At 34.7% G+C, this 25,231-nt stretch overlaps 1 protein-coding gene across 6 annotated transcripts in view; it reads right to left on the minus strand.

Moving 5' to 3' along the window:
• Window positions 1-25,231, minus strand: part of LOC136040202 (uncharacterized) — a 249,792-nt gene that overhangs the window by 137,719 nt on the left and 86,842 nt on the right. For 4 of the 6 annotated variants that reach the window (XM_065724357.1, XM_065724356.1, XM_065724358.1 and 1 more), the window contains one exon: window positions 239-445. In XM_065724357.1, the coding sequence (XP_065580429.1) occupies window positions 239-445 (207 nt within the window). Of the gene's footprint in view, window positions 1-238; window positions 446-3,486; window positions 3,596-3,654; window positions 3,700-25,231 lie in introns of those variants that run through there. The other 2 variants (XM_065724361.1, XM_065724360.1) reach the window with 2 other exon arrangements.

A 25,231-nucleotide genomic window follows, 5' to 3' on the forward strand; every position in this document is an offset into this window, starting at 1 on the left:
CATAATAAGTGGAAATAAGAAACAAGCTGGACGTTATAAGCTTTTCTGTTTAGTAAATACTGTCTTGTTCATACTCAACAGTCATTGCTTCTCCTACCTAAAACTTGGAGATTTACTTGATCCCGGTTTGTTTGACATTTGCTATTTGATCCCAATCTAACTTATCGGTTTGATCGAAAATAATCAATTATTAACAAAACCACATGCTATAATTTCCAGCTGACACGTTATAGCTTACCTTGTTAATCCTGACAATTATTGTAACAGCAGTCGCCTCGCTAAAAAACATCCGTGGTGTGGTAATATCGCCGCACCATCCAGGTCCGATGCTACGTTTTGCAGGTATCAAAGGCCTGTCACCTTCCCATATTTCAATTATGCCACCCCTGCACTGAACTTGACTGCTCCTCTCAAGTTTTCCGACGCTAGCGGACTCTATTTGAAGCTAGAAAAAAGTACCCATGCATAAACTACTTGTTTCCAAACTGTCGGGTCTTTTACAAAACTTAGGTGACAAATAAGGAAAATTATTTGACAATTGTAAAATTATAAAACATTCTAATCAAGTTCGACTATTTTGAATTTGCGTAACTACAAGTCCGTATTCCCATAGCGAAACCCCATCACTGTTCATAGATAGATGGATAGATAGATAGATAGATTTATTCACATGGAAGCCTAATTGGGCTATGGTGACATACACAAAACAAGCGAAAAAATATAGCAACAGAACATAGACTGAAAAGACACTAAAACTAATTATGTAAGAAAATCATCACAATATCTCATACCTACCCGGAAAATTTTCCAATATTATTTCTACTTAAGTAACATATTAAGCTCCGAGCAACAAAGTTTGAAACTATTGCCTTACAGAGAGTTTAATAGAAAATATTTTATCTTGAAATAAAATAAAAAATGAAACTTAGGGTATCCAAATATAACTAAGAAAGTTTTGAGCTCCCTAATTATTATTCATCATGCCGACCATGATACTGACTGGTAAGTAATAAACTTGTTGAAATCAACCACAGGTCTAAAAAAGGGAAAGTCCCTTTAATAACACATATACATCAAAGTTTCTTTTTAATGCCGCACATACATAAAATTCGTTAGGTTTTCAAATATTAGATCAAAGTTTTTACTCTAAGAAAATTTACAATATTAAGAATAAAGGAGAAACACCCCCTTGAAAGGGTATAATCTTGACAAAAATTAATATGATGAGGATAGAAAATGCCATATTTGCCGAAAAGGATAGTCACTGCTGAGACAGGAGTCTATTAATTAATTTTTTTTTACCATGGGTGACTTCCAAGGGTGTATGCAAGTTTTTTCCTGGAAGAGGGAGGGTTTTGAATTAAAATTTTATAAGATGTATCAAAAGTTAAATTTTGTACATTTTTGTTACTTTCTTAAAAGCCATACAAATATTTCAGGGGGACAGTGGAGGTCAAATTTAGTAACCCCTCTCCCCCTGGAAATTCACTGAATTAGAAGTCAAAGAAAATTTAGAGAAAGTTCATTCGAACATGTATATTTTACCTCTTTCATGATTTATTTTTTATGGTAAGCCACGTGGTTTTACTCTAGGTCTATGCAAAAGTGCTTTTCTATTAATTTTTTATGCTCAGCCAGCAATTAAAAGACTTGTAATTTAACAAGTAGCTGAGTTTTTTCTATGCAAAAGGGTTTTTTCATTAATTCTTGATACTCAGTTACCAATTAAAAGACTTGGAATTTACCAAATAGCTGAGTTTGTTCTAGACAAAAGTACTTTTTTGTAAATTTTTTATACTCAGTAACTAATTAAGACTTGGAATTTTAAAAGTAGATGAGAAAAGTAGATCTACTAAATAGTAGATGATTAATTTTAAAAGTAGAAGTACACCTGAAATTTACCATATGCCTTAGTTTGTTTGATGCAAAAGCGCTTTTTTTATTAATTATGATAGTCAGTCACCAATTAAAATGATTTGGAATTTACCGAGTAGTTGAGTTCGTTCTATGCAAAAACTTTTTTATGCCAAAGTGTTTTTATATTTTTATTTTTGGATAAACAGGGTGCGTTTCTTGATTAAAGCTTCTTTCTAGCATGTAACCTCACCTAAGTTCAAAAAAAGTTCTAGTTTGTTCTATTCAAAAGTGTGTTTTTATTAATTTTTGATACCCAGTTACTAATTAAAAGCTTGGAATTTACCATGTAGCTGAGTTTGTTCTACACAAAAGCGCTTTTTTATTAATTTTTCGATACTCAGTCACCACTTAAAAAACTTATAGTTTACCAAATAGCTGAGTTTGTTCTATGCAAAAGTGCTTTTTTATTAACTTTTGATACTGAGTCACTAATTAAAGAGACTTGGAAATAGCAAGTAGCTGAGTTTGTTCTATGCAAAAGTGTTTTTTCTTATTAATTGTTGGTGCTCAGTCACCAATGAAAAAACTTGGAATTTACCAAATAGCTGAGTTGGTTCTATGTAAAAGTGCTTTTTTATTAATTCTTGATACTCAGTCACCAGTTAAAATTACTTGGAATTTACCAGGTAGTTGAGTTTGCTCTATGCAAAAGTGCTTTTTTATTAATTCTTGATACTCAGTCATCAGTTAAAAGACCTGAAATTTACCAGGTAGCTGAGTTTATTCTATGCGAAAGTACCATTTTTACTAATTTTTGATACCCAGTTACTAATTAAAAGCTTTGGAATTTACCATGTAGCTGAGTTTGTTCTACACAAAAGTGCTTTTTTATTAATTTTCGATTCTATAAACTTATAGTTTACCAAATAGCTGAGTTTGTTCTATGCAAAAGTGCTTTTTTATTAACTTTTGATACTGAGTCACCAATTGAAGAGACTTGGAAATACCAAGTAGCTGAGTTTGTTCTATGCAAAAGTGTTTTTTCTTATTAATTGTTGATGCTCAGTCACCAATCAAAAAACTTGGAATTTACCAAATAGCTGAGTTGGTTCTATGTAAAAGTGCTTCTTTATTAATTTCTGATACTCAGTCACCAATTAAAATTACTTGGAATTTACCAAGTAGTTGAGTTTGCTCTATGCAAAAGTGCTTTTTTATTAATTTTGATACTCAGTCACCAATTAAAAGACATGGAATTTACCAAGTAGCTGAGTTTATTTTATACAATAGTACGTTTTTTATAAGTTTTTGATACTCAGTTACCAACTAAAAGACTTGAAATTTCCCAAGTAGTTGAGTTTGTTCTATGTACAAGTCCTTTTTCATGAATTTTTTATTCTCAGTCACCAGTTAAAAGACCAATTATTTACCAAGTAGGTGAGTTTGTTTTATTCAAAAGTGCTTTTATATTAGTTTTTGATACTCACTCAGAAATTAAAAGACTTGGAATTTAACAAGTAGTTGAGTTTAATAATTGTTAATATTTATTTATATCCCAAAAATATAATAATTAAACTGTGGAGTAAACAAAAAGAAAAAATAGCAAACAAAAGACATTCATAAACATACGATTCTAATACAACATAAGTAAATTAACTCAAGTCAAAAAATGGCTAAAGAGAGTCAAAAACACCAATCATTTGCTGAGTTTTAAAACATAGATCTGCAGAGTTCTGTGTCAATAACGAGGGTACATCAACAATGTCAAATTCGGAAACAATTCTATGGTTCCTTTACCACCGAGGCAAGCGCAGCAGATATTTAAAATATTTAAAATATCCTGAGCTTATTTTCTTCGCATCCTTCTTGCAATGGAGGACAGCAAAACAAGAAAGATGAAAAACAGCAGGGGCAAAAAAAACTCAAATAAAGACGGTAAAATCCTTTTTGGTTATACCGAACAGGAATTGGGTGAAATTTTTCCGTAGCCAACCCTCATACTTTTCAGCCCGCTGGATGTAGTAGCGGAGAAAGTAGTCGAAAATAATGTAAAAATGATAAACCTAACCATTTAATGCTTGCTGCACATGTTATAGTTGAAAAACTTAAGCAACGAGGCAAAGCTGGTGGAGGAATCTTAAATAACAAAAACTTGCATTTGGCAGCATTAACTGAAAGGCTTACTGCGGACAGTGCAGCTGAAAGCAGGCTAAAGTTTGCAATTAGACTTTGTTTTTTCCGGCTAAGAAGCAGAACATCGTCAGCATAAGCAACGTGACTAATGCCTAAACTATCATTGTAAAACAAATGACGATTGAAGACATTGGGGACACGAAGCTAAAACACGCCTAAATATACTCGGAGATAAAATGGTATCTTGCCTAAGGCCTTTTTTAACATGAATACTCTCCCCAGCTGTACCCTTCCACTTCACCATAACTGAAGAATTAGCATACGAATACTTAAGTATGGAAATGACAGAAAGGTTAACGCCAGACACTGCTAAAGAAAACAAAACATTTGAATGAATTACAATGTCAAAATCACAAGAAATTTCAACGATCCAATAATACAGGGGACTTTTTTGAGCAACAGCTTGTTTCATTAGCCGACCCACAAAATGGTGAGCTTGATTGTAGATCATACCTTTTCTAAAACCAAGCTGAAAGAGCGTAAAGTCACACTTGGAGTAAATGGCCGGTAGCAGTACGCATTCAAATAGCTTACTAACAAAACTAGACACAGTGATAGGACTGTAATTAGAGCAAGCACAGGGGCTCTTACCCCTCTTAACAATAGAAAAGATATACAGCTGGACAAAACTATCTGGCACAATGAACTGTACCAAGCACATCTGAAAAATAACTGCAAATGCTTCAGTGGATCAGGACAATCAAAACAAAAACTTAAAGCAGAGACCCTCACTATCAAAGGACTCAGACTTATTTTCTTGCTTAAGAGCTGCGAGTATAACACCTGATTCCACCAATAGCACTTGAGATTGGTTGATATGAACTGGAAGAGTTGAGTTGACAAGCCCTGTAAAATGATTTTGGAGAGTAACATTAGATTAAAGCAAAATCTTTTTATAGTGGAAAACTAAATCACATAGCCAAAGAGAGGAACTATTTGGAGCTGACTGCTGTACGTTGTTTATGACGCGATCCCAGAATTTCTTGTCGCAACGACCATCCCAGGCATTTGGTCTCCTTCAACGCAGGGAATATGTGTACTCTCGTTTGGTCTTATGTTTTATTTGATAGACTGAACCAGAAGGAGGACTATTGCAGGACTATTCTCGTGCGGAACCAGAACTTAGCTTTTTGTTCAGCCATCTTTACTTTATGATAAGCCTTCCATAAGGTACTGCGAATACCCAGTAACAAGCGCTCCGAGGGAACAGGTTTTCTTGCAGCAGACTTGAGGTAGAACAATATTTACTGATAATACGAATTCATATCTATCCACTTTAAATTTTATAGACAGATGTTTGTAATAAGTGGAATGTTACTTTAATAGATGATAATAACTGTAACAATGTCAATACATAAAGGGGAGCATTGGTATTTTTCCAATCCATCTTTGAAAACCACTTGGGAGAGTTTTGGCACTCTTGCCATCGAGCAAGATAGTTGGCATGTGATTGGTAAATGGTCATCATCAATTTTAAAGTCGTCTATATGAAAGATTAATGAAATTAGAGTTGAATCTGACACAATTACATAATCAAGGTTGGAAGTAAGACCACCACGATTGTGAATCAAGAAAAATTTCTACCGAAGAGAATCCATATGGTATTTTGTTTTGCAAGGTCTCTAATTAGTGTTCGTAGGCGATTATAGGCCCGCAAAAACGAAACAATGACTGCATAGTTTTTTTTATTACAAGTAATTGAATGTTTATATATGCAGTATCACCACATTTTATCGCTAAGATGTTAGTATCACTTTGCAATAATACCGGCTGAGTGTTATGTCGAAAATAGACGGCCAGGCCTCCTGGTGGTCTACCACTGGTTTTATTCTCCACTCAAGTAGAAAAATAATCCGCTTATTCAAATTATTATCTTTTGGTCACTAAATTAATTGCTATCAAAATATTGGCTGTAGGTCTGTAAGAGACTGTAATCCTTTACCAATCATTAGGTAAAATCCAAAAAGAGGTCTTCACTTCATGAACTCTGAATCAATGCTGATTCATGCAAAATTTGTCCTATACAAAATTGCTTTTTTTTAATTTGATAATCTGTCACCAATTAAAAGACTTGGAATTTACCAAGCAGCTGAGTTTTCTCTGTGCATATTGTTTTTTTTTTATTAATTTTTGATACTCAGGGTATTTTTTCTGGGTACCCGGTTGTCTGACCGCATTTTTAACAGTAGATTGTACGAAAAATGTGGTTCAATCCCGCTCTCTAGGGCTATAATGAAATAAAGGTTAAGATGGTTAGGTCAAGTTCAGTGGATGAAGGATGAAAAATTGCCCAAGATTGTCCTTTTTGACCAACCGTCAGGGGCTATACGGAAAGCAGGTCGTCCTTGTTTGGGTTGGGAGGATGTCATAAATAAAGATTTAAAGTGAAATGGGAACTTCCTGGGAGAGTGTAAAGAGGGAGGCCTTGAATAGATTAGGTTGGAGGAGGAGCGTACTTAGCTGTGTTGGCCTCACTGTTGGTGCTGCGGTGAGTTATTAGTAGTAGTAATTAGTAGTAGGGTATATTTCTTGATTCAATCTTCTTTCTAGCATGTAACATCGGCTAAATTGAAAAAATTCTAGGTGTTAAAAATTGAAATTCTTAAAAATTCATCATCTAAGTTGAAGTCTCAAAAAATTCTAGGTTAAAAAAAAAAACACAAAAATAAATAGTCAGTACTGATTGTCAATACTCGATAATCAATAATCGACAATTAATAATCAATAATAAAAAATCAATAATCACTAATCAATATTTGATAATGAATAACCAGTTCTCAATAAGCGATAGTCAAGACTCAATATCGATAACCAATAATCAATGCTCATGACCATTACATTACAAAAATGATAATTAAAAAACTGTAATACAGTCATTACAATTTTTGGAGATAGAAATAAGTTTCATTGACCATCAAAAGATTATTTCTGTCCAGCAAGAATCTCAAATCACCATGTTTTACATATTCTTGGAATGATGCCAAAAAAGGTGCCTGTAAACAAATAACTCATCATATTTACCATGTATCCAAATGAGAAATTGATTGCCCAAATTACTTGTTACGATGTAGTGAGGCTTTACACCAGTTAGCCAGCGTTTCAGAAACAATACATTGATTGTCCAGAATGTATTTATCAGAACATAATTTCATCAATGACTTGTTTCTTCAAACGAGTAACGTGTCGTTCTTTTACCACAGGTCGTAATGGGTCTTACGTTCGATTTCTACGTTAGACATAACTTCCAGAAAATCAATGGAAAACTGCTTAAAAGCTATGAATTTTATTGGCTAAGTTGTTATCGCAAAAGACCATATGTGAGGGCTGTCACAGAACATATTGTGTTGTTTCACTGACAACATGAATATTATGCGATACCAGATATTGCATCATTCTTAAAATTCTCGGAAGCGTGCTAAGGAGTTCTCAGAAATCAGGATATGGGCCCGCTTGAATTCATTGTATTGTTTACTCGAGAACATAAATGATTACGCAATACCAGATAACGTATCATTCTTGAAATTCTTGGAAACATACTAAGAAATTCTCGGAAATCATGAAATGGGTCCGCTTGTTTCGTTGTACTTTTTCACCGACAACATGAATGATCACGCAATAGCAGATAACGCATCATTCTTAAAATTCTCGAAAACCGGTTTGCTTATTTTTGGAGGGATGCCAAAAAACTATTGGTAGCATTTACCAAAAATCAAACTCTAATTGAGAAAATCGATTGCGCAATCAACTTGTTACGATATTGTGAAGCTTAACATCAGCTGACCAATGTCTCAGAAACAATACACTGATGGCCTTAAAATGTATTTCTAAGAAATTTGATGTGGTTTTAAGACATGGAAAAAGATAAGAGGAACAGCTGGGGAATGTGGTGATCCAAAATCATGCACAAGCTTCGATATTGGAAAACTGATGTGCTCAGTACCATTACGTTACAAAAATTATGCTGGACCGGATGTAGTCATAATCAACTATCAATAATCAATAACCAGCTCGATATCATTAGAGTTTTAAAAGATTTCTTCCAATTGTATTTTAGAATCCATGTTAACACTTTGTTTATTAGATATCATGTCACTTCAAGCTCACTTCTATTATTGAACAAATACTTGGCAAACGAAAAGCATATAATAATGCATCCAGAAATTTCCTTCTGTGGAGATTTCCAGAAATTTCACCCAGAAAGGATTATGTAATACCAAATGCTCAACAGACCCGGTGTCGAATAGCAGATTGGGACATGCGTGGTGTTAAAGTAATGGGATACGTGTGTTGTTTAAGTAATGGGATATATGTGTTCCTAAAAAACATAATGGAATATATTTGTTGTTAATGTGCATAATGGGATATGTGTATCGTTAAAGTAATTAGATATATGTGTCGTCGGAGTATTGGGATATGTGTGTCACCGGAGTGCCTAATCGGATACTACTAAATTTTTGTTGAAATTTTTGGTGAAATTCTAAAATTGACGAAAAAGGTGAAATTATTTAATAAGGCAGTGAAAATAAAACAAAAACCTATTCATACAAAAATTATGATATAAAATAACAATAAATATAATAAATTAAAAAAATGCCTTAAAAAAAATAAAAAATTATAATAAAAGACCGAAAAAGAGCGGGTATTTCAGAAGATAATATACATATTTATCTGGAATGGTATGTAGCAGAGATCCTGCCTCCTACTTTATAAACCTAAGTTTGTGTTAAATACCACATTGGATTTTATTTAATAAAAAAGGAGTTTCCTTCCGCTGAAAACAAGGAGCAATATGGAAAATTAAAACCAGCGCAAATTATTTATTACATGAGGGAGCATGCCCTTTCTCCAACCCTCACTCTCCTCGCTAGCATTTTATAGTGCTTTGATAAAAGCTTCTATCTCCAGTACAACGGTACTTGTCCTTCAGCTGTTGAATTTAATTAACATTAAATGAATTTAATGAATTTAATTAACAAAAAGTTAAACATTGGCGTAAAGAGCAAGGACTTGAGAAAGGCCGAGTCCTTATGTTTGGAATAATTTCTTTTTATTTTTATTTTTTATGCTACTCCTTACTTCCAGTTTAAAATTGACTAGTTTTATTTTATTTTTTATCTTCACCGATGAATTACCTTCCCTCCTCCATTGACCATAAATTCCCTCCAGAAAATTTCCCCATACTTATACAAATTAGACCTTTTAACTTTGCTGAACCAAAATGGTGTCCCAAAATCTAGATCGGATGTCTTTGGGGGAAAAGGGACGTTGGTGAGAGGCTGTTTGCACTCAAATAATTTTGATTACTCAAAAAGGGAACTAGACCTTTTATTTTCGGTTTTAATGTAATCGTTGTGCATTCATGCAGTGTGGTTCTCCGCTGTGCAAAGTGAATTTGCTATAGCCACGCCCCTAGGATACAGTGTTTTTTTCACTGAGAACAAGCTCGATTGAATAGGATTTCAAATTTGCATTTGATGAAAGCGGGCCCTAGTAATAACTGGTTTTATTACAAAACAGGGCCCTTGCGAGTAAGTTTCACTCGATGATATTTTAGTATATTAGATAGGCAAAGCGGCATTATCGTCAGAAATTAGTAATGGCAGTGACAAAAGAGCATTTTGACCGGCGGATGGACGAAATGCTACAGTTAATTTCGCAGTTACAGACTGAAAATAAACTACTCAGAGCAGAAAGTAAATTGCTCAAGACTGAGCTCGTCCAAGTGAAGACTTCTACTTTACGAACAGAACTATATACAGGAAAAAATAATATCATTATACACGGAATTGAGGCGTCGCAAGGCTCAGAAAATCTTCGGCAGACTGTAGCCTCATTTTTTGAGGCTAAGCTTGGAATATCCAACGCTAACCAAATATGTATGAGTCCCATTTATCGTATTTCAAAGAAATCTAGTCGACCAGAACCAGAGTGTGTTCTGAGCCTCCGAAGTGGGACACAGCGAAAAAAGGTTGTAAGCCTAGATGGCTTTGACCGGTCGATGATCATGAAGGAGTGTGGAAAACTTAAAAAGAAGGGGTTCAGTATATCGACGGACCTACCAGCGGAGCTTGGTAAAAGAAGAAAGGAACTTTTGTCATTAGGGTATAAGCTAAAAACATCTAAAGTGACAGCTGAGAAAGTTGTAGAAACTCGTCTTGTCCAACGAGGCGTCAGAATGTGGTTGGATGTTAAAAAGTCTAAAAATTCAAAGTGGGCGAAATATCTAGACGAATGCTTTGACCCAGTTAAAGTGCCAACTATCCAACCTGAGGAATTAGACTCAGAGTCATAATTGTGTGTGTTCCTTTCATTCATAAGTTTGTCAGTATAAGTTGATTGCCAATTGATTAGATTTCTATGTTGATTTTGCCCCATCTTTGCCAGCGGTCGGATGTTGATTAAGTTCTTGAACATCCCTTAATTTTTCGATATATTTTATATTTTTTCTCCTTCACATGTAGTTGAAATTACATGTTGATTGCCGCTTGCTTACATTTTTCTGTCTAAAATGTGTATTTCAGTGCTTTTTTTATCCATGTTATTCCATTTTCTTTGTTTTGTTTTTCTCTTTCAGAGTTCAAAAAAAATTCCTACGGGTGTGCGTATTTCTCATGGCTTTTGCTTCACTTCAAGATATGGCCTTGTCCCCTCGAAACTATTAAGTAAGTAATGAGTTCCTATTCTTCATCCCGGGGGCTAATCACTTCTTCATTACCAAAAAATTATAACCGGTTAAAACAATTAGAGAATTCTTTTTTGGATTTAGAGAAAATTTTTGATGAAAAAATAAGTAATGAAGATGATTTGCCGTTATTTAGTGAAAGTAATTATCCTAGAAGTAAATATGTTGATTTAATAGATTTGACGAAGGGACGCTCTGAATCTCAGTTCTCTGTGCTTCAACTTAACTGTCAAGGATTATGTTCATCGTTTATGGAAATAACTTCAATGTGCCACCAACTGCAACCCGACATAATTGGATTATGTGAGACATTCCTTACAGGACAAACGGATAGCCTCCTAGATATCCCAGGCTATAGATCAAATTTTCTACGTAGAAAAGAAGCTCACAGAGGAGGATTGGCTATTTATGCGAGGAATGAATATGCTGTGCATATTAACAACCAACTGAGCCGGAATGTTGAAGGCATTTTTGAATCACTTTTCCTTGAGCTATATGGGCCTTCTAAGAAAAAGATATTGATTGGAGAAATATATCGCTCACCCTCTGGTTCTGTTTCTGCTTTTACTCAGATTTTACAGCTGATAGGAAACCAGAACCACGATGTGATCATCATGGGTGATTTTAACATTAATCTAGCCTTTCCTCTAAGAAGTAGCTCAGTGGATCTTCTCACTATTATGTCTGGGTCTAATCTTTACCCTTCAATTACAATTCCAACCAGAGTAACAGAAAGTACACACTCACTCATTGAAAACATTTTTTCTACATTATTTCCGGTGAAGGTATCAGTCATCACAAGTGACACATCTGATCATTTTCCTATACACACTGTCTTCAACACAGCAAGGATGCCAACTCCACTCGTAAGAACTAACCAGGGTCTAAAAGGAATTAATCTTAAAGAGGAGAATCTTAAACTGTTAAATGATGAGTTAAAAAAAAGTTTCTTGGGACCGTGTCCTAGCAAATGAAGATGTGAACGAAGGTTTTGAAATTTTCCATAATGCGTTTGTAGCTGCATATAAAACATGCTGTTCTAAAGAGAAACCAAGAAACCGTGGAAGAAATAATATACCAATATGTCCATGGGTTACCGAAAGCTTACTCATATGCATAAATAAGAAAAATAAGTTATGGGCAAATTACAGAAACCATCCAAACCGAGAAAACCTAGAGAGATATGAGACGTATAAGAAATGCCTTCATTCAGTTCTGAGGAAAGCAAAAAGAATTTATGTGAATAATAAAATATCGGAAAGTGGGAAGGATGGACGAAAAGTCTGGAAGGTCATTAATTCGATTTTGCGACCAAATGATAAGAGAGCAGAATTGCCTTCCAGACTTTTTGTCAACGGGGAGGCTGTTACGGAACCCACTCAGGTTGCAAATGAACTCAGTACATTTTTCGCAAGGATAGGAGGAATTATATCTAATTCTGCGAAAAGTCCCCACAAACCCTACAAGCATTACCTTGGCTCAGCATGCACCAAATCAATGGCAATAATTCTTTTGACATCAATTGAAGTAGAACTAATTGTGAAGACCTTGAAAGGCACATCAGCATCTGGATTTGACCAGATACACACGAAAGCCCTGAAAGCAGTCCTCCCTTCTATCCTAGAGCCATTAACTTATTTGATAAACCTGTCTCTAAGAAGTGGTGTTTTTCCTCGATACTAAAAAAAGCAAGAATAATCCCTCTGCATAAAGGTGGCCCTCAAGACGATCCATCAAATTTCCAACCCATATCCATATTATCTGTTTTTTCAAAAGTTTTTGAAAAACCCTTACAAAGACTACTTTACCAGTTTCTCGAAAAAAAAGGATTTTTTAATAGTCGTCAATTCGGCTTCAGACCTGGTCATTCAACAGAAGATGTTCTGGCATCCTTAAGCTTATTCATCAACAGAACACTTGACTCAGGTCTTCTGCCAGCTGCTATATTGATTGACATAAAAAAGACATTTGACAGTATGGATCATACAATCTTGCTGGGAAAGCTGCAACATATTGGAGTGAGAGGGATAGCCCTTCAATGGTTTGAATCTTACCTTCAAAATAGGTGCATCTACATTGGTGACGACCCAAGGAACGACACTACTGTGAAATTTGGTGTGCCCCAAGGATCAATCCTCGGTCCTCTTTTGTTTTTAGTCCATGTAAATGACCTAACTCGTATCCTTAATCCGAATCATGACGAACAAAAATGCTGTAACCTATGGTTTTATCAAACATCTGAGAACATTACTAACGAGCAAGATGAACTTATAGCATTCGCTGACGACACTACAATGACCTGCTGCGGACTCGATATGCCTTCACTCCAGCGGAAGCTTGAAAACATCATAGAAGAGACCTATCTATGGATGGATGCCAACAAACTTGTCATCAATGTAGAAACATCTTGCATTCTACTATTTTCTAGGGTAGGAACCCTTCACCCAGAAATAACAGGAATTATGACGTCTCGTGGAAAGGTTCAACGACCAGTAAATGGATGTGCAAAATATTTAGGAGTAATAGTAGATGAAAACCTTTCTTTCCTTCCTCACATCCATGCTGTCGAATTAAAGCTTTCAAGGAATCTGGGTATCATGAAGAAACTGAAGCAAACATTCCCACGTAATACCCTTAACCTTCTCTACAATGCACTCATTAGACCCCACTTATAGTATTGCGCAATGGTAAGGCAATAGACATTCAAATCCCATCTGAAAAAACTGGATTCCATCCACAAGAATGCCTTGAAGATCATCAAACACACAGAAGATTATCTCTCGCTGAAATCGCTGTTTGAGCTTTCCTGCTTGGTTTTTGCTTTCAGATTCCTCTCCGGCCTGCTTCCACCGCCTTTTAGGAATCTATTCCGTTTGGTATCCGAACAGCGTCTTCCAATTACAAGATTATCTGAACAGATACATATTCGACATACGCCAACAGTGAGGTCGGATTTTTCACCTGACATCGTCTGTGCTAAGGCTTACAATACCCTACCGCTTGAAATGAGAGGTAGGAGCTCCCTTGGTTCTTTCAAAAAGAGAATAAAAAATTATCTTGTTTTAAATTAGTTTAATTGAATATAGAATCTAATTAGAATAGTGATTCTAGTTATTATTGAGTTTTTTGTGAGGGTTGGAGTGGTTTGCTCCTGAATGAAGAGGTGGGGACTTGTAAGGATGTTTTTTGGTAGGGGCCATGGTTGTATCGAGAAGTAGAGGGAGAGCCATAGTGCGTATTTATTTTTGAGGTGATATGGGACTCAGCATGCAGTTTTTGCATAGAGATGAGAGATTAGTATGTTATGACTGTTATAATTTTTTTTTAATAAACCCGAATGAACTGAAAACTGAACTGAAATGAGCCTCCTTTTGATCTTCTAGGAGCAATGTTTCGATACGACCGTCCCTAGGAAAAACAAAACAAATAATCACATCTGTAGCATAATCTTTCTTATGACAAAAACACAAAACTCTATATTTTTGTATATAGGAGTTTGAAAACTGAACAGTAGAGCCCTTTGATATGCTGAATCTGATGATGTAATTTTCATTAAGATCTCTTGACTTTTTGGGGGCGTTTACCCCTTTTTGGGGAATCAGGCCAGTTTTCTCAGGCTCGCAACTTTTGATAGATAACATTAAAATTAATAAATTTTGTGTATTAGGAATCAACATAAAAAGACCAATTTCATTTTCTTATTACAAAATTAGATTCGATTTTAAATATTTTCTCTTTAGTTAAAATTAATCCTTGAGCATATCAAACAATTCATAGTAACGAAACTGTAACTAAGGAGCAGCCCAGATCAATAGTAACCGAAACTACAGTATAAGAAACGGTATTCTAACATCAATAGATACATCAAAAGAATCGGTTTATTATATTGATTCCAATTATATAAGATTCATCAAGTTTAATTTTACTTTTCAAAAGCTATGTGCCTGAGAAAATTTACCTGATTTTTGAAAAGAGGAGAAACATCCCCTAAGATTCTAGGAATCTTACTGAATATCCCAACTTCAGATTCAGGTATCAGAAACAACCAACTATAGAAGTCAAAAGGTAATATATACAAAAACATGATTTTTTTTTTCTTTATTGTCAGAAGAAAGATCATGGATACGTGTTTACTCTTCATTTTTATTTATTTGTTCCTCAGGAGAAATTGCTTCGAACCAACGGTCCTAGGAGATCAAGAGAGCGTGCATTCGGAGAGATATTAAAAGTTCTACTACTCTTTTTAGTAACTAAAAAGATTGGAGGACAACTATCCCCCCTCCCATACCCTTTTTTCCCAGAGTTGTCTGATTAAAATTTTAAAACAGCAATTTTATTCAACATAATTTAAAGATTCAATAAGTATGCATTTAGGGATAACATGATCCCCCCTCCCACAGCCTGTGGGGAAAGACCTCTAAGTTATGAAATTTGCCCGTTTTCTGAGTATAGTATTTGTTATTACGAAGTATACGGATATTTTTTGGAGGAATGGAAGTGGGGATCCTGTGCTTAGAGTAGGTTTACATGGGAGGAATTTTCCGCGGGGAGGGAAGTTTTTCCGGGGTTGAGTTTCTTAAGGAAAATATTACACTGGGGGATTTGACAGAATTCCTACATACAATTCTTTTTATTTGTCTTACATTCTCTTTGATAACTGAATTTTGCCTGTGTAGATGTTCTGGAGGAATAGTCAGGGGGAATTTTCCTTGGGTATGGATTTCTGAGAAACAATTCCCACGGAAGGGAGAATTTCTGGAGTGATCTTTAAGCTATTAGAAACTACATTCTTTTTCAAATGAAACTATACTAATAATATTTTTTCCGGCTAAATTGTCCGCAAGAAATTTCACAGAGGTGGCGGGGGGATTTTCAGGAGGATGGAATTTTCCGAAGGGAATTTTACGAGAGGTGCATTCTACGTGGGCAGAACTTTCCAAAAATGAGTTTTCCGTGAGGGGAGCGAATATTTCATGAAGGGTGGATCAGATTTACCGGTATTATTTGAAAAAAAAAGAAATCAAATAAGAATAACAAGTTCTTCGATTAAAAGTAAGGAGCAGCATTAAAACTCAAAACGAACAGAAATTACCCCGTATATGAAGAGGTTGCCCCTCTTCCTCAATACCTTACTCTTTAAGGTAAAGTCTGGCTGTTTGTCCCAATCTTTTAAGAACGACTCCTGAAAACACAAGTGCGGTTTATTTAGAATAGGAAGTTTTTTTTAAAGTGTATGAAACTGTAGTGTGAAGAGCAAGGTATTGAGAAGGGGGCAACCCCTTCATATACGAAATAATATATGTTCATTTTGAGTTTTATTATTGCTCCTTATCTTCATTTGAAAAAAAACTTTTTTTCATTTAATGTTAGAACTTGTTTGGATCTCCCATATTCCTGTGTCAAATTTCAAGCAAGCAAAGGATGAAAAATTACATTTTATCTGATTGGTTCTTCTGAGCCAATTTTGATCCAGTAAAAAGAACGAAAAGTGTTTATGTCACAAGATTTTTTTTTACTATTAGACTTTCTGTTTTTGGGTGAAGTAACTTAATCAAATATGCATGCAAATGCGAAAAAAAGAAAAGTTAAGTATTAAAAATGAAAAATATACCAACAGCTAATATAAAAATCAGGATCTTCTAATATGAGGGAAAATCCCCTTATACAGTATTAATTATTAAATCGGGGTCGTTAGGGAAACCACTATACGTTGAATTCTTTTTAGGGGGGGGATTGAAATAAGAGGTACCATCCCAAAAAACAATATTATACTTTATAAAATTTTCAAAGTAACGAACAGATCAGAGAAAAGTACCTGAGAAATTTAAAAAGCGTTAGAGAGTACACTTTCCTGTTGTGTAAGAAACCCCTTTAGAAGCTTTTCCATTAAGAACAAATAATAAAAGGGAAAGAACTGTCTACATAGCTTATGCAAAAAAGGAGGAATCATAGTATTAGAGACTCAGAAAGAATTGTTTCTCCAATCATGGAGATTAGAAATAAAGTGAGAAAATAAAAGATATGATAATTTAGAAAAGCGTCATAAAACGTATGAGAGTTCATTTTGCATCCTGATTGGTTGAAGACCTACTGTGGACAAAGCATCTTTATGACCTGGTATAATTTTAAGATTAGTAAAAAAAATGTATTTAATGTTCCAATTTTGTTTGAGGGTAGGCCCGAACCAAATTCTAAACTAGGTGAGCTCCAAAACTAAGCTGCTGATCAAAAAGTGTTTCAGAATTTCCCCTTAAAATATTTTCCCATTAGAAATTACAGTTTCGGTCTCTTTTCTCCTATTTCCGCTTTCAATTTTATGGTACTCATCTTAAAAGCTACTTAAAATCAATTACTTTGAGACCAGAAGAAAATCTAACGGCAAGGAAAGAATTGGTTAAAGAGTACAAATTCAAAGCAAATCAAATGAATGACATATTACAGACATGTTATTGGCTCTTGTCCAGAAACTAGTAGTGGAATGTGATCGGCCAAATACACATTTATTGGTTCGCTGGAAACAAGAAAAACTTACTGTTTATTACTAAAACTGATTTGTTGTTTCAAGTAGCAGAAAAGAGAGTTTCCGTTTCTTTTTTGACATGTCACGAATATGCAAATTTGAAATCCACTCTCCCCACCCTGTCTAGTGTAGTTGGTACTTTTGGCATCAAATCATTACAGAGAAATGCATTTCCATTACTTTTCACCCCAGGGGTAAGATTTGAACATTGGTGTAGAGATTCTGCTCCTCTAAAGACGGGAAGAGGAATAATCCTAGCTAAAATATCTCTTTCGCAGGCATCTAAGAACTAAGTCTAAGCTCCCTATAGAAGGATGAACTTTTTTCAGACTTCGGCCAACAGGGGCCTTGGGTTCTTCCCCTCCCATTGTCTACACTTATTGATTTACATATTTAAAATCAACATTAAAATTTAATTCTTTTGATGTAACTTTTGGTATCAAAATTCTGTTTTTTAGAGTTCCGGTTACTATTGAGCCGGGTCGCTCCTTACTACAGTTCGTTAACACGAACTGTTTGATGAACAGTTAATACAGAGATGTATTTCAAAGCTTTATTTACTGAGTTCATTCATTTCAGGCTTTATAATGTTATATACAAAAATAGTGTATAATTGTTTGTCAGCTATTATGGAGGGGATCGTAAGGGTCTTTATGTAGGTGGGAGGAGCGTGCTTGAAACCTTATAAGTCGTGTTTTTATGCACACACATTCAAAGACTTCTCGAGTCTTTAAATAAAAATATTAGGGATTTAGGGAAGCAGGTAGACACCGTCCTTTGTTCTTGGGCATATTTTAGCACTGCACCTGTAATATTGCTGCTGGGACGAGGGTGATTTCACCCCTCTCATTGTAGGAAATCTTATTCTTTTAAACATAAAACACTACTTTATACTGCTATTGACAGAAATGAAATGAGGAAGGGAGTATCAAGGGCACTGCTTGGAAACTTCTCAGGAGTAAGAGGCCCAAAAGTTATGCTTTCAGCGTGATTGAAATGATAATATTTCTCATTGTCATCTATATGTATATTATTTAGTGTTTTCTTGTTTCTTGGAGGCTTCCCCCCTCCCCATTACTGGCATCCATGAACATTCCCTATGACAAAAATTTCTTCAAAGCCTTGAAAGCTGTTGAAATGATGATACAATTATTAATCTTAATATGCTGCATCCCTCCGCCTAATAAATAATTTGAGGGGTGTATTTTTCAGGGATTATCATTGCCGTAGATTTTTTTTTCAAAAATTAGACTTGAATTTATAAAAATGTGGAAGGAGGAAGGACCGGTAGCTGTCTTTAAATGTTGGATGTTTTGAACTCAAGAAGCATTTCTTTTAGTGTGGCCCGTTTTTAGAGAGTTCAATTTATTTAAACAAATATCTAGTTGAATATGTTGAACAAAATATGTTGAACTTCCACAAATAATAAAATGTATTTAATTTCCCTAATTGTTATTCCAAATTCCCTAATATTTGCTCTGATTTGTCTGTCGTAAAGATTACACTTCAAAGTCAAACAATTTACAACTCTCAAGCTTAACTCTGAAATTCCAGCTCAACTCTCAAAATCAAATCAATATAACTTTTACTTGATCGCGGAAACAGGCGTTAAACACGACAAAACTTTTTAGAAGTGCTTAATATTCAGCTTGCACCGTTTGTACTACCTATTAATTCACCATTTATTAATTTCAGTATCACAATGAAATTCTTGCAATTTTTTCTAATACAAAATATTGTATTGGAGATTATCATAATGTCGAGAAACATATACGGTTGTGGCAATCTAAAAATCTCTCTCATCCACAATCGCACAAAACATCATATGAAACTTTTACAACAAAAGCAATTCGGCTGTAGAAACACGAAATGAAATAAGCAACATTTTCAGGAATGTTCAGAAGAAGCAAAAACTGTTTTGGAAAAAATGCCTCCATATCTCTCTCGAGGCCCAATTGCACCTTTCTGGTCATCTCATGGTGCTCCTTAAGTGACAATTTTCGTGCCTGGGGAGGGTTGGTACACTTAACGCTTTTAGGTCTTCAAAAATGGTCAAAACTTGGTTATAATACGTTTTGAGTGGATCGTAAAATTTAAAATATCTCGAATATGACGTGTGATACGTGCATTCTTATTTAACCAATCGATCAGGTGTGCCTGATTAAAATTTATTTAGGAGTGTACAACTCAATTTCGACCGATATGTCACACTTAACCTTTCTTATTATTACAGTCAAATTGCTAGGTTTAATTCAGCAAAATTTGATTTTTTGGGAGATTTTTTATTCGCTGTTCAATTCTTGTGGTTAAATGTATATTTCTGATAAACTTAGCACTTTCTAAAATCGTCTGCGGTACATTCTTTGGTGTCTAAGGAAAGTGTGGTTGCTTGAGGTAACAAGGCACCGAAATAAATATATTTTAGACCCTTAGCCCCATCTTCAGGTGTATTCATACTTCACAACAGCTGTTTTCTTATAGCTTCCTTTTGGTTGTTTCAAAATTATGAAGCTATTAGGACATTGTTATATTTTTGTCACTGTTACCACGCTGAACCCAGATTATAAATAATACAAACCACCATTGAATTTGAATTTAACATTAAAATTTAACTTAACCATTAAAATTTAACATTGTTAAATTTTACAATGTTTTTCCTCTTTAAAGAAATTAGTTCTTTATTAAAAATTAGTTTAATAGTTTAATAGTTAAAAATTAGCTTTTTTAATAGTTTCTAAAGTCTGTTGAGAATTTCAAAGACAAATAATCCCCCATAAGAAAGCTAAAGCCTCTGTAGGGGTTTAGTGCCAGGTGTTTTTAACTCATTTTTCGCTGAATTTTAACCTAAGTCTCTTTTTTTAATTTGGCATCCTTTACTACCAACACTACGTAACTGTAAATGGACCTCTTGTTTATTGAATTCGCTAATTATTTAGATTATATATGATTATGTAAGCTTGTTCCATCAAAACAGCTACATTAACCTCTTAACCAGCTACATAACTGCAAATGGACCTCTTGTTTATTGAATTCGCTAATTATTTAAGTTACATATGATTGTTTAAACTTCCTCTTAACCAGTTCCATGGGACTTTGTTTTTACTGTCTTTAGTACTTCAAGGTGCAGATTGAGCCATGAGTGGTAGTGCTCAGACTTGTACACTTTTTGGTGGATTCACCACTTGTCTAGTCCACTTGATTCAGGAAATATGACAGGTGCCACGGCAGTGATAATCTTGTAAACAGCGGTTAATAATTTTTGTTCCTGGCTGTTTAAGGTGGGGGGCTGTAAATGTCCAGTATAGGATTTTCGACAATATTAATTTCAATGCTCTACTTTTGTTTCTACCGGACACCAATTTGAAGGAGGTCAGGCTCTTTTTCAAATTCTTTTTCAACTTGTATTCCGAATAGCATTATTAAGACTAATAGAAATAATGGTTGTAATTCCTGATTCAGCTACAAATGAAAATTCATTTTCACATAAAAAAAGACCCATTTTAAACTTTTTCTTTATTTATTATGGACCGTCGTTTGATATTTACTAGGTTGTATCTATCGCTGCAATCATCATTTTGGAGAAAACTATAGTTCCTGATTCTTTAACTTTGTGTCATGTTTAGTGTTGCCCGTCAAAAGTTTCGAGCCTGAGAAAATTTGGATATTTTTTTTAAAATAGGGGGGAAACACCCCTGAAATTCCAGGAATCTCAATAAAAAATTATACCGTCAGATTCAGAGTACCAGAGAACCCTACTGTAGTAGCTTCAAGCTCCTATAGACAAAAATGTGGAATTTTGCTATTTTTGCCAAAATAAAGATCACTCATGCATGTTTATTTGTTGTTTTTTTTTTTTTTTTCCAAGGGTTTCGTAACGAAATAATGGTCCTAGAAGATCGGTAGAAGGTGCATTTGAACGGATATTAAAGATTCTAGTGGCCTTTTTAAGTGACTAAATAGATTGGAATGCAACTGAAAGCTCCCTTTTCTCCAAATTTATCTGATCAAAATTTTGAGATTGAGCCATTTTGTTCAGAATGTTTGAAAGATCAAATACTTATGTCTTTAGAGGTAACATTACCCCCCGCAGTCCGTGGGAAGAGGCCTGCAAGCTATGAAATTTACCCATTGGTTATGTATAGTATCTGTTATTGGGAAGTATACAGACATTTTTTGAGGGTTGGAAATTTTGTGCTTGAGGTAGATTTCCATAGGGAGAATCTACTTTGAGGAGGATACTTCTCGGGGAGAAATCTTCCAGAAGAAATTTTTCACTAGGGGGATTTTGAAGAATGCCTATGCGAAATTATCTTTATGTGTCTTACATTTTCTTTGCCAACTTAATTTTGCATTTAGGGATTTACCGGTGAATTAACCCAGGGTCATTTGTACATGTTTAGATTTCCGGGAAAAAATTTTAATGGAGAGGGTACTTTTAGAGAGGTTGGGAAACTAATAAGAATTTTTTTTTCAATTGAGTGTGTTAGGGAGAATTTTTCAGGCTGGATCTTGCACAGAAAATGTTATGGGTGGGGGATTCTCTGGGAGGATGGAACCGCCTGGAGGGAATTTGACGGGGGTGCACACTTTACGCTGGATGAAATTTCTACGGAGGAGTTTTCCGTGATGGGAGGTATGTTTTATTGAGGGTGAGCCAGATTTACTGGCATTATTTGAAAAGCAACCAGAAAAGAAATAAAAAAAGCAAGCTTTTTTAACTGAAAATAAGGATAAACATTAAAGCTAAAAACGAATTGAAATTATTCCGTATACGAAGTGTTGCCCCCTCCTCAATACGTTTCTCTTTTTGCTAAAGTCTTATTGTTTGTCCCATTTTTTAAGAACGGATACTGAAACACAAATAAATACGGTTACTGCTAATTATTTCTATTGTTGAATAGAAATAAGAAGCTTTTTAAAAAGTGTTAATAGCTTTAGCGTAAAAAGCAAGGTATTGAGGAGGGGGCAGCCCTTAATATACGGAATAATTTCCAATCATTTTAAGTTCTAGTGTTGCTCCTTGCTTCCAGTTAAAAAAAAAAAAAACTTATATTTTTTATGAAGTTTCAGAACTAACATAACTATGAACTACCTAAACTAACTAAATTAACCATGACTAAAAAGTTAATAAAATTTATTCTGTTTTTAAAAAAGCACTACAAATATTTTTGTTAGTCGCAGGTAACGTTTAAAATGTTTAAGCCTTTATATGTTTCAAGAAATTTTGTTTTTCTTGAACTATTTTAAAAAAATAACTTCAAGAAATTTAAGAGCTTTCAAATGCAGTTATGTTAGGCTAAATGGAAAAGCGTGGTAGGATATTTTTATGAATACTGTTGCTCGTTTTTCAATGCTTGTTTGAAATATTGTTTTGTAAAAAAAAAAATATATATATAAAGAATAAAAATTACAACAGATGAGAAACTAGGAAAACTGTTGTCATATTTTACACCCCAAAGTTATGCGACCCCTACCGCTCTCTAGGCTATTTTAACATTTTTTCTACATGTTTCGAGAAATAATGCTTTGCATTATTCTTCTTGGTTCAAAATTATGTATAGTCTACGTGTACGTTTTCGTTCGTACAATATAGTGATAAACAAACATAGTGATGACGATGTGTACCCAGCCTCCACTTGTTCAGCTGGGTTAAAAGAAGGGCCGTCCTGGCCGAGTGGGTTGGTGCGCTGGATTCGGGATCCCTTGTCTGAGAGGACGCGGGTTCGAACCCCAGTATACCCAATTCTTCAGTTTGGGACGGAGGTCAGTGGCGTGACTCTGTAAGCTTAGCCAGAGTCGACCCAGCTCTAAATGGGTACCTGGAGAAATCTGGGGAAGGTAAACAGGAAGGGTGTGCGAAAGCACAGGATGGCTGGCCCCCAACCCCCCATTTCACCTCCTGGCTGAAGGGCCAAGAAACGGAGATCAGCACCACCAGTACGGACTGTAAAGTCTAATGCCGTATCCTTTACCTTTTTTTTTTGTTTAAGAAGGAGAATCTCAATCTTATTCAAATTGATTTCTCTTTATTTTAATCTAGATTTCGTTTTCATTTTGTTGTGGAGTAGTACCAGTAGCATCTTTGTAGGTTATTTTGTGATCAGGGACTCGTGGCTTTATAGTTGTAAGAGATGGAAATTCAAAATTTTTTCTGATATGGGGACTTCAAAGTAGAGAGGAAAGATCCTCTGAAGATTAGAAAATTTCCAGCAATTTACCAACAAAAAGTGTCTTTTTTTAACCTTCTAAATAGTATGAACAAGAAACAAAACGAAACTGTCTTTGGTCCAAAAATGGTCTCTTACCAGATAATATGCAGTGCAAGGAATTATTTCGGCTATGATAACTAATAGGGCAACATATGGCATTTTGGTCGGAAATGAGCTCAGTATCTCTCGAGATTAAAATCAGAATGAGGAATCGAATGGTTCAGTCAGAATGTACCGTTCCTTTTCATATCTTCTTGTACCGTTATGAATACCGAGATGAAAAAGAGGTATATGTCAGTATTGACAGAAGTAGATTATTTTATGAAGCTATAAAATGGGGACCTGGAGTCAAAAAATAGATTATTTTAATTCACTCAGAATGCTTTTGACAGAAGACGCTTATCTTATCTATAGGAGAAAGAAAACATATATCATAACATAAAATAATTTGTGTTCGCTCGGAGTATTTGAACTTAATTTATACCACTGGAACGAAAATAAAAAGTTAGTTTGGATATGCTCCCTTTTCTCCGTTAGCCTTATCCTTCAGAGCGACCACAGCCGACAAACTTTTTCAGTTTTTGGCTCTCCTAAAAAGTTGCAAAAAAAAGCATACGTCGCCCTTTGTTCACAGCCGATTGTTCAAGATCAGAGATATAAAGTTGCTTACTTTTTCAAGATTTCTTGAAAATAAACCTAGACGAAGTTAATGTGGATATCACAAATTCTTGTTTTCTACCATAAAATTTTCAATCTTCATCGCGTTTTCTGAAAACCCCAAATACCTGTTTTCAATACATTTACTAAAAGCAATTATTGGATATCGATCAAACTCGGTGAGATATAAGAGATTGTGTCCTAGCTATGTTCATGGGGATAAAAATCTCATTGAACATCTTCGGGTGATGAAAGGTGGAAAGGTTGAGATTAGAAATACTTTTCATTGGGCCACCAAATAATTCGTGGCAAGGAACTTTAGGCAAGGAGCAACTCGTGTTAATAGTACCATAAACGTTGATAAAAAGCGGTATCAATAATTAGTTTTTGATGATAATTAACTGAGAAGAAAAAACTTCACACAAAATAAATTTTCAACAAAAAGTAATTAGCTGCATTAAACCAGAGATAAGAAGAATTAAAGTTAAATAATAATATAAGCGTAAAATTAGTATGAATTACTGTAATTAAGTAAATGAAACACAAAAAGATACAATAAATAACCAAGTCCAACTTGAAACGAAAAAAAATTATACCAAACACAGGTTTTAGAGCCTAAAACGTCATTTGCGCTTTAATGAAGATTAAATTTAAAAAAAAACATGTTTTTTTTAACTGAAAGTAAGGAGCAAAATTAAAACTTAAAACGAACAGAAATTACTTCGTATATGAAAGGGGCTGCTTCCTCACCAACGGCCCGCTCTTTACGCTTAAGTGTGACTCTTTCTTTCAACTCTTCTTTTTAAAACAGTAAAAAACTTTAGCGTAAAGAGCGGGGCGTTGGTGAAGAAGCAGACCCTTTCATGTGCGAAGTAATTTCTGTTCATTTTAAGTTTTAATTTCGCTCCTTACTTTCAGTCAAAAAAACTTGTTTTTTTTAATTTAATTTCTGAACGTTTTTCAATCAATGCATGTTTTGATTTTGGCTTTCCGCAGAGGAATAATTAAAACGAAATTTGCATTTTTTTTTTTGCTAAATGGCTTTCTCATAATTTTGATCGAATGATTTTGAGAAAAAAGAGCGAGGGAGGAAGCCTAGTTGCCCTCCAATTT

This window comes from Artemia franciscana, chromosome 20 (genome assembly GCF_032884065.1).
Source record: "Artemia franciscana chromosome 20, ASM3288406v1, whole genome shotgun sequence".
Taxonomy (NCBI): Eukaryota; Metazoa; Arthropoda; class Branchiopoda; order Anostraca; family Artemiidae; genus Artemia; species Artemia franciscana.